General features: G+C 35.6%; 1 protein-coding gene across 10 annotated transcripts in view; it reads right to left on the bottom strand.

Moving 5' to 3' along the window:
* Nucleotides 1-314: 314 nt before the first annotated feature.
* The window catches only part of CCSER2 (coiled-coil serine rich protein 2), a 191,114-nt gene continuing 180,178 nt past the window's right edge, over nt 315-11,250 (bottom strand). For 5 of the 10 annotated variants that reach the window (XM_027590117.1, XM_027590177.1, XM_027590198.1 and 2 more), the window contains one exon: nt 4,286-5,104. In XM_027590117.1, the coding sequence (XP_027445918.1) occupies nt 4,286-5,104 (819 nt within the window). Of the gene's footprint in view, nt 5,105-11,250 lie in introns of all 10 variants that reach the window. The other 5 variants (XM_027590140.1, XM_027590149.1, XM_027590157.1 and 2 more) reach the window with 2 other exon arrangements.

The raw sequence follows: 11,250 nt of genomic DNA, 5'->3' as shown, positions 1-11,250 counted from the left end.
AGTATTCTCACTCAAGGTGCTAATATTTTTTTAAGTAAAAATTATCTGTTATCCCAATTATTTTTCTGAGATAAAGCAGGCATTTGATTAAAATGGAAACTGATGCATTAGATCACTTACAGAGTCGGTGGAAACACTAAATTATTGTTCACCTCCTACTTAATCAGGGCTTGGAGTGTGATACGTGTGTAGAAGGGAGCATGTAAAATGACAGTTTGAAAATCAACCAAATGAAGAGCATTTTGGATCTTTGTGGAGAAAAATATATCCGAGAAAAAGTACACTATGGAAGGCAGTGTTGAGGACAAGAAAACTTTTATAATTATGAACTTTATTTTTATTTACTATGCCAACATTTTCAGGAAAGAGACTTTACATCCAGTTTTTATAACTCATTTTACAAGCAAATTCTAATATACAGTATTTACTCTGGTTTTTAAAATCAATGGGGAAAACAATACTGCAGGTATTAAAGACTGTGGTGTTTTTTAGTTAGTAATGACTTAGAGACTTTAAATTTGTAGGGTCAGTATTATTTTGTTATGGTGACGCTCTAATGAGGAGAAAGTGGGTAGCTTTTCCCCAACACAGTTAAAATATATGATGTATCTTTAATTAATAGCATAGTTGTAGATTGGCACCCACCATCATAATCATTTATCCAAGTGTATTCTTTCAAATTGCTGCAGCAGAAAAATTGAAGGGAGGTGTGGAAAGAAAATTAGAAAATATAATTCAAGCATCAGAATTAAGAAAAACAGCAAGGCCATCATCCTCAAGGAAAAACATCAGGTATTTGTATTACAGCTATAATTAATTTTCAAATGTATGCATAGGCATGCAAACATAACCACCTGAACTAATTTATAAACACGAAAACTACTGTGTAGGAGAAGAGTAAACTGAAACTATGCTGCAGTCTTACTGAACTTCATTGCAAGCCTAGTTGGTGACTCCAAATTACATCGTCAGTGTCCCAGAGACCAGGAAACCTTCTGCCCAGAAATGAGAAGTGCACTTCTGTGTCTGTAACAACCATCTACAGGAAGACCAGAAGTGACAGCTACGGGAGGGGGTGGATCATGTTCTCTTTGACACACTTGAGTAAAATACTTAAGGGTACCATGAAACATTCAAAGAACTTAGTGCTTTAATGAGTAAAGTGACATGCTGAGGATATAATTCTGTGAAAGGCTGTACTTCAAACAGCAACAGTTATAGAGAAATTCATTTCAACAACAAAGCCACGCCCAAGAGGCATTTCGATATTTCAGGCACAACTCCAAGCAATTAAGCTTATTTTAAAGTGCAAATCTGATACTTTCTCTCATTATTCAGATTTTTACTTGTTAAAATACTTACTAAGTTCCCTAACGTCTATATAAATACAATGAACAGTAGTCTATATGCCTGAAAATATTGCACAAATTAAAATGAGACTCCAAAAGAAAAATGCTAGAGGGTCTCAGTTATTAGAAACATTCTAAATGATATAACTATATAATCCTTTGTTTAATGCCTTAAAATCATCTGCACCTGTATTGATTAACTCCTTAGGCCAAGCCTTCTCTAAAGAATTTGATATACATCCATTCCATCAACAGCCGAATGTCAAATTCTACATGCTCTATTACTTTTCTCATTCACAAATGTGAAACTTAAACCCCCACAAAACTTTTTCTTCAGGATTTACAATTCATATACTGCAGCCATCTTCACCCAAATCACAAGAACTCAGAAAAAAAGTGATCTGAGTTCCCGTAGAGGAGGATTTGGCACAGAGTTGACTTATAGAAGCACTAAACAGAGATCAAGCCAAATCTGAGAGTGATCCCTGATTATTCAGGTGAGTTACATCCTCACCTCATTTCTGACTTAATTACTATGGAGCAGTTTTTAAAGAAATATTCATGCAGTTTTTAAAAGCAAACTGCAGGCAAAACTTGTTTTGTACAAGCATACTAGATTTTTTTCTCTTAAATATATTATGCTTCATAATTATATTGCTGAGCCAAGACTGAGGCTCAACAAAAGCACAGAGAAGTTGATAAACTCATGGGTTAATATTTCTGTAAATTCATCAGGGAGAAAAAATAGAGCAGGAAAAAGACTGGAATAAACAAATTGCAGGAGTCAACATTTTTATATGACAAAGATATTTCCCTCAGACTAGGGGGTCAAAAATAAGTAAAAGCTTTGAACTTTTCCATTAAAGGACTACTTGTAAATAATATTTCACAAGAGTCTACACCAACTTCTAAATAAACCAAAACCAATTCATCAATGTTTACTTTAGGAAAATATAGTGTGATAACATTCCATTTGCAATATATGAGATCAGTTTTTGTTCCTCTTCAAGATGATACACCACATGTACCCACTTACAGCTGCCAGCCATCACTTCTTGTCTCTATGAACAAAGAAGAGCTTTGCTGATATGTCTGAGTACTTTACACTAACAATATCTGGACTATGTGAAAATCTTTCTGAACTTTAGCGCTTCTCTGTTGAATGAGACTATGGTACTAGATTTGTGTCGCTCACCTGTTACCAAATCCAAGAATGGTTTTTGTATCCAGTGAATGGCAAATTCACTCAAATGGTCCTCTGGTAGGCAAGGGAAGACTACATCAAAATGACAGTAAACAGCTCTTTCGAAATTTCCACAAAAGCACTTGCTGTTGTTTTTCTTAAAAGGGGCAATTTCACCAGTGTCCATTTTTAAAATGAAATCCCTGGAACTTTGAGTGACTAACTTTTTGGTCATAATCCCTTATGATACAGTTTTGGTCAGCTGATCACAACAAAAATTGACTTTGTAAAAGGCTATCTGAAAAACATTAATTCTAATTAAAGCAGCAACAGGTGAACTGCCTAAAGATGACATGATTTGGGAGAACAGAGGGTAAATTTATTGAACCATCTGATGAGTGGCCCGCACCATGATTCGGTTGGTGTATATGGTCCCTTGGCGGTTCCCCAGCTACCTTCCTAAAACATTAAGATAGCTTTTAATACCTTTTAATAAAACACAATGTCCCTCTCCAATTCTATTTTTCATCCCAAATCTACTTTTCAAGAAACTGCCAAACACACTAACATAAAAGGGAAACCTGGAAAACTCAGAAAAACAAAAAGTATTAAGAATTCCAGCTTTCTCAAGATAGTCTTACTTAAGTTTATAATTATTCTCAAAATATTTTAACTGTTTTGCTATAGAAAATAGTTTCAATCCCTATTCTGTGGGGTATTTATAGCTCATCAAAGGTTTGTGCAAACATTTCAAGTCCATTATTCCAGTCTTCAGATATTAGCAGAAAGTCAATAAATATAAATATTATAATAAAGACTTAATTTAAAATATAAGCTGTGGAACCTTAAAACAGTTATCATGGATCCATAAGCCTACAGGGTTCAAAACAATTACCAGCAAAACTCTAGCACCAACAACACATGTTACAAAATGAATACATCTTTAGGTACAGGCTTCAAAATGTAACCCAAGCTTTCCAAAATTTATGGAGTAGCAAAAACAAATACAAATGGGGTGGGTGGGTGTGTGTGCGTGTGTGTGTGTGCACGTGTGTGTGTGTGTACTCACACACATGCAAAACAAGATGCTAAAGCAACATAGAATTGGTTTTTATATCACATGAAACATCTTTGTTTCTTTATGTGGTAAATAAATAAATACTGAGACTAACTGGCTGATCCTAGCAAGGAAAAATAAAACTTACATAGACTTCCCATTAAAAGCCTGATCTCTTTTATTCATCACAAAGCTTTTGCATAGACCTTTTGAATACACAAAGCACTGGCCAGAATTTTACTTACAGTCTACCATCTTCAATTATCACCATATCTTCAGTTAAAACAGTAACCATATTCACAGGAGGGACAAGTGAAAAAGGGTGAGGCTCTAAGAACCACATTTAATACAGACCTTAAAAGGACTAAATGAACAAAGCACTTTTCTTGCCTGCTAAGTGGAATATTATGAACTTTCTGATGTGCAGAGGGATGGATAACATGATTAGAGCCTTCTGTAGGTCTCTGAAATGGGTAAGCAAACTTTTGTGTTTACCTGAGACAAATATGCTCAAATGCTGTGTACTTCAACCAGGATATAAAATGGAAGAGCCAAACTATTAGAAGCTTCCACATTTTAATTTTAAGATTTGCAAGCTTTCAATGAAACCTCCATCATGGTAGCAAACTGCACATAAAGCTATTACAGAACAGATTGTTTTTTTAAAAAACAAATTGGCAGGTGATGGCTGTGCACTTAATGTATCTTTGGTTTAGGAAGACGGGAGTATCGATTAGAAGCCAAACAATCCCCAGAATTCAAATTGCTGTTCAGATTCTGCATGATTTCTTTTCTTCTTGTTAGAGGCCTTGGGATGCTTGTCTTGGCCTGGAAGTTTTGAGGCTCTAGTTGGGAGCTGCTTATTTGTTTTTGTCTGAAAGAGCCAGAAGGGGGACGGAGCTTAGATGCTTTTGGATTTGGATTGCTTGCAAGATTTGTTTGACTAGATGTTGGCTGAAGTTTTGATGAATTCCATGGTGTGATTATTGGTGACTTTTTACAAGTGGGAGTCCTACTTGGAGATGATTCAGAAACTGGAGGAGGTACCAAAGAATTTGAGATGGATGGCTTAAAAAGCGGTAAGGACTTGGGCTGGGATGTGCAGCCCTCCAGTGAAGACTGATTTCTTCCAACTCTCTTAGTATGATCTACTGTACTTGACTGGGGAAGTGTCTGAAGGGAAGTAGGTACAAATTGCATGTCACTAATTTGATTATTTGCCGAATGATAAGGCTCTTGAGCATTCGTGGTCATGTTCAAGTTTGCTTCAGAAGATGTATTCTTAGCCACATCCTCAGCAAATTGTGGGCTTGAAGAAAAAGGCTGGTCTTCCAGACCATAGCTGCTTTCTTGTTGTAAGCCATGTGTAAAGCTTTCATCCAGATGTGCAACACCCCGCTGTATGTCCTGGATTGTGCATTCACTGTGGGCCTCGATATGTTGCGGCTTTATTAGTTTTCCCTGGGCGTGGTCTGTGGGTCTGGGAAGGCTGCTGGAAGGCTGTAGTACTTGAGGCTATTAAAATTAAAAAAAACATTAAGCAACAATTCATTTTACAAATGCCACCCAGATTTATGTAAGTTCCAATTAGGCTGTGTTGGTACTTATGTTTTAATATGAAAAGTATGTGGGTTTTTTTTTAATAGAAAAATAAACTGCAATATTCAAGTGAATTCATGAGACACATACAAGAGTGATAATGCAAACAAAAAATGATACAGGCAGTAAACACTGAACAAGATTTGAAATCAAACAGGGAAAAAGAAAAATCTTAAAGTATTTATTTATTGTAGAAAAAAGATTTCCTGCCTTGATTCATTTTTTAAAACTTTATATGTAAGATAGCTTGATAGAATGATTTGTATAGCACTTGGATTTAATCTTCAAAAAGCACAGATAAAAACTGTGATCATTCAGAATATTACCCATTTTAAACTTTTTTTTTTTTAACAGGAAAGATGTATAACACTTTATCACACTTGGCTAGAGAAAGTATTAATTTAAAAGTGTCAAGGTGCTGTACTTCTATCAAGAGTTAAAGTTACCAGCAGATAAACAAGGCTTAGATTGATTATATTCTCCCTTGATGTGAAATTCTAATTACTCAAAAATAGGTCAATACATTTAGCTAATACTAACCTACCTTTAACATTTTTGTTGAAAAGTTTCAGAATAAAATGTTTCCACAGCTTATTTGTTCTGTCTCACTGCCATATGAGGGATCAACTAAGGTTTTGGTAAATGGAAAACAGTTACCCTGCCTATGAGTGAACATTCATTTAAGATTTAAAATAATCAGCTTTTCTGAATAACAACTGAGAGTAAAACGAATGTGAAATTACCTGTAACTTGAACTAAAGCTGAGAAGCCTATAATAACAAAATTCTTTAGGCCAATGTGCTCACACACACTTCCCTGGAGCTCACTGTGTGATTATATTCTATATAAATCAGAGGAAACATGCGCCTTCTATTACTCTTGGGTGGTCAGTAAAGAAATGTGAACCTTAAAGTTATCTTTCAATGGCCTGGACAAAGTATATGGGGCAGAGCCTACTGGTCATGTCCTAATACAGGGGAGGTTGTTATCAATGTATAAACACAAATACACATAATTTTCTATTAAATAACGTAGACCGAAAATATAAAAATGTTTGCCAAAGGGCTTTGAAACACAGACTTTAAAGGGACAGCTTTTACTAATAAAATAACTTTTTTTTTTTGCTACACTAATCCACAAATAAATCTACACAGTATCTCTAACTTCTCCAACAAAAGGGGCAAATCTATTTATACTGCAGCATTCATGTTTTGTCACTTTTTCACCTCCTTGACCAGTACTAATTATGGCTGCTGGGGCCAGGAGTCAGGCAAATTATGGCAGGGTTAGGATGACTGACAGCAAAGTTTAATGACTTGTAGAGGGATGGCTGGCCAGGACGGTAGATGGCCAACTGGCCATTCAAAAAAATAGTAAAATCAAGACAATGACTACTCAAAATTCATACAGAATATGTTACATTAAGTCTTATTTTAGAATATTTAAAACAAATAAGCCATCTCAGTTTCTGCTTCAAGCTAAATGTTCGAAACTTTAAAGTCCAGTTGGCATTTTCACAATGAATCACCACAGAGATGAATAAACTGTCCTTCAAGAAGGAAGGTACTAAAATCACCAGGTAATAACAATCAGTTGGGATTCCCTAGAATAAAATGACAGTGCCAAAGTGATCATACATTTTAAAAAGATTAATAAAATATAGAGCAGGATCATATTAAGCAAACCAAAAACTACCAAAAGGAAAAAAAGCAACCAAAGGGAAAGGTGCAGCACCAAATGGCTGATTGAAATGGGGATTTACTTTCCCTTTTCCTATCTTTTCAAAACCTTCAAAAATATCAAAAGAGACTCTAATCTTGAATAAAAAAAATCATAAAACAACTTAAGACCTTTGAAAATATAACAATTTAAAATGACTTTATTGTAATATTCCTATTGCTAGTAAGAAAAAAAGGTATCAACACGTGCTATCAGTTCAAAGCATAAAAAGGTATGATTTCCTAATTAAGTAATAAACTTATCATTAAGATAACCAAACCTCCAGAAAAGGGGCACTGTGAACTGCAGATAAATTATCCATTTGCATTGATTATAGTAGCCCCCCTTATCTGCAGGATTATGTTCCAAAATCACCAGTGGATGCCTGAAACCGCAGACAGTAATGAACCCTATATTTACTATGTTTTTCCCTATATGTACATACCCATGATAAAGTTTAATTTATAAATTGGGCACAATAAGAGATTAACAACAATTACTAATAATAAAAGAGAACAATTATAACAATAACTGTAATAAAAGTTATGTGAATGTGGTCTCTCTCAAAATATCTTATTGTACTGTGTTCACCCTTCTTCTTGTGATGTGAGATGATAAAAGACCTACATAATGAGGTGAATGATGTAGGAGTTGTGACACAGCATTAAGACTACTATTGATCCTCTGACAACATGTCAGAAAGACAATCATCTGCTTCCACGTGGCAGTCAACAGCAGGTAACTGAAACCACAGAAAGCAAAACTGTGGATAAGGCTGGGGTGACTACTGTCCTTTTATTACCCAACTGACTCCTGCTTATCTGAGAACTAAATGGAAGGACAGCAGGAAGATGTGCTGCATGTATTAAATGCAATAAAGCTCCGTATCAAATATTAAAGAATTAGGAAATAATCAGGTTTTAATTTTTTTATTTTTTAAAGATTTTATTTATTTGAGAAGGGGAGAGAGCACACTCAGGGGGAGTGGTAGGCAGAGGCAGAGGGGTAAGCAGACTCCCCACTGAGCAGAGAGCCTGACAGGGCTTGATCCCAGGATCCTGGGATGATGACCTGAGCCGAAGGCAGACACTCAACCGCCACCTGAGCCACCCAGGCGCCCCATAATCAGGTTTTTAAAAATAATAAAATTTTGAGTCTTCTGAGAGGAGTTAGGTTGAACAATTATATAAAAGATGCCAATCACTTAACTACAGTGAATAAATTAGTGGTTTCTAAGTGCTTTATAAATAATGCAGATTTTGCATTTTTATTAAAAGTTAATTTTAGTGGTGTGAGCTAATTTCCCTATCCCCAAATAAATGTCCTGTTTTATTATTTATTTGGAAACTAGTTTTGAAATCAATTCCATTACCATAAGAAAAAAGTCTCTCAAAGAAGATGAAGAAATGACTACAGTAGTGAGGACCAAGAAAATGACCTCTCCTAAAGGTGGATGACTGTGTAGAATTGGTTGCCCATGAAGGACTGAGTTGTCATTAGTTACCTGCTGGCGAGTTAAACAACAAGCTGCCTCTTAACCTCTAGTAAACAAAGCAAAGATGGGTTTGGATAGCTTGTTGCTTGCAGCACTATTTCCTCCAAATTCTAAGCACTCAACTTTATTAACAAAAGGCAAGATATTAACAATTCTTCCTGCCCACATTTATTACTGCTTCTATGCCCTCAGACACCTTTAGAATGAATTCTAAAGAAATAAATAAAAAAGACTCCATATTCTCACCAATAATAAGACTAATAGGAAGGAACATCAAAGACCATTCATTTTTTTTTAAAGGTCTTCAAGATATCATGCATTGTACTAGGTATAGAAAAATATGGAGCTGATTTACAATGTTGTTCCTATGGAACCTAGAGACCTAGTGAGGGAGATAGGTAAACAAATGACGAGACCATGTCTCAAGCATAACAACATATGAGAACAAAAAGAAAAAATATGCCTGATTGTAGAGGTCATAGAAGGCATCCAAGAATCACAAACATCTGAACTGAGTTTTAAGATGAGTTAAGAGTTTGCCAAGTAGACAAGAAGGGAAGAACATTCGGGGTAGAGCACCAGTACATGCTAAGCACAAAGGCAAAAAAAAGAATATGGTATGTTCTAGTAACTTCAAACTGTTAGACTGAATTTGGAGATCACAGTGTTGGTGGGAAAGCATAGGCAAAGGGCCAGCTCATAAATAAACTCATCAGGCTAAGTGGTTCGACTTTATGCAACAGATGATGGCAGATAAATTTTAAACAGAGGAATCCTAAGATCCAATGTGTATTTTACAATGTTATTTTGGTGGAATTAGTGAGGAACGTACAGGAAGGGTGATTATAAGCAGAACAGCCAGGCAGTATGCTATTGCTAATAACCCAGGTGATAAATTATAACGGTCTAAAATTAATATACTGAAAGAAAAACTGGAAAGGATTGAAAGAGATTTTTTTTAACGGTGATTAGGTAAGCAGCTGTTTGGAAGGAATTCAAGATGAGTTAGTTACAGGTTTCTTGCTTTGGAGATGGATGATGAAGTACTAATCTATATCCAAAAAAGTTGCCCACCAGCCCATTCATTTCATAGCCTCAGCAGCCCAAAAGACTCAGAGGGCAAAAGGAATCCCACCACCTACTGGGGGGTGGGGCAGACTTCTGGAAATATCCTGTAGTCACAAATAAGTAGAGCTTTAGTACTCCATCCTTGCAACTTACAGAATGGTTGGTTACTGAAGCTTCAAAATGTGGACACATCCCCAGATTTGAAGAACTAAGTACTTCTAACTAGACTCAGTGATTTCATGTCTTACTTTAGTTAGATAAAAATACCTCAGCACACCATTCTGAGAATTCTCAGAAAAATAGTTACAGGTATCAAGGTCAAGGGAGCCAGAGGCACACTGGGTAACTGTGCAGGGGATTGGTAGGATCTTCAAAGATAATCTTAGGGCGCCTGGGTGGCTCAGTTGGTTAAGCGACTGCCTTCGGCTCAGGACATGATCCTGGAGTTCCGGGATCGAGTCCCACATCGGGCTCCCTGCTTGGCAGAGAGTCTGCTTCTCCTTCTCACCCTCCTCCCTCTCGTGCTCTCTATCTCTCATTCTCTCTCTCTCAAATAAATAAATAAAATCTAAAAAAAAAAAAAAAGATAATCTTAAATGTCTATTTTGGGCTGCTTTTTACAAAGATAACCAGACATGGGCTCCTTACAGGAGTGTACCATGCTTTATTTGTTGTTGTAGTTGGTATGCCTAGTATTTGGCACATAGTCAGGATTAAATATATATTTTCTAGATAAATTAATAAATAAATGAAATTAGTAAGTGGTATATTCCAAAATTGCTTCTTTGGTAATAAATAATCAAAATGATACTTCCCTATTAGGTCAGTGATACAGCACTAATAACCAAATAAAACCAAGTTTACAAAAAAAACACTGATGAAAAAGAAATCTTAGGAAAAAAAAAGTCTTCTCTAAATAAGTTTGGGGTTAGCATAATGATTAATGCTTAGAAGGGCAGCAGGAAGAATTATACGTTAACTAGAACATAGCACCTCCCATGACCTACTACCTAAGCTACAAATATTTTTTACCTGGAGATTGACATTTCTGGATGAAATAAGTTGGAAAACTGTCTTAACAAACATTAAACTATTTTCCATTTCTAATCCTAATAATTAAATATGATTATACATGTAAAACATGTAGCATAGGACCTCCTAGTCATCAAAAGTGCTCAATAAATGTCACCTATGATTATTAAAAGGTGTGAGAATGATGAATTTAACCCATGGTCCTTTTGTAACTGGGTTTTGAAAAAAGGGGCAAGTTTTATAGCAGTATAATAAACTAGTTGCTATAGAATAAGAGCTTTCTAGGCTTCAAGTAAGTATTTCAGTAATGTCAGTTATATCTAAGTGTTTTAAATCCATAGCAGGCATATCTGATATGATATAGAAGTCAAGGTTCCTTAAGTACCTTCCTGAAAATAAAACAGAGCTAGGACATGCAAGGCACTTTAAAGTATAGAAAGAATTTATATATGGCTATATGGAGGAGCTAGTACAATACAATATTGAATCACTCAGCTTTTGGAATCAGACTGATCTGGGTTTAGTTTTGACTCCATCACTTATTATTGGTGAGATACTGGGTAAATCATCTTACTACTCTGAGATGGAAGGGTCCTGGGATCAAGCCTCACATCCGCGGGGAGCCTGCTGGTGCTCCCTCTCGCTATCTCTCTCTCTCAAATAGATAAATAATATAAAATCTTAAAAAAAGGAATTTCATAATTTATAAAATGATGATAATAACAGTATTTACACCTCACTGAATTGT

This window comes from Zalophus californianus, chromosome 15, assembly GCF_009762305.2.
Source record: "Zalophus californianus isolate mZalCal1 chromosome 15, mZalCal1.pri.v2, whole genome shotgun sequence".
Lineage (NCBI taxonomy): Eukaryota > Metazoa > Chordata > Mammalia > Carnivora > Otariidae > Zalophus > Zalophus californianus.
Note: the sequence above shows the minus strand (reverse complement) of the source record. Positions and strands in the feature narration are given on the sequence as shown.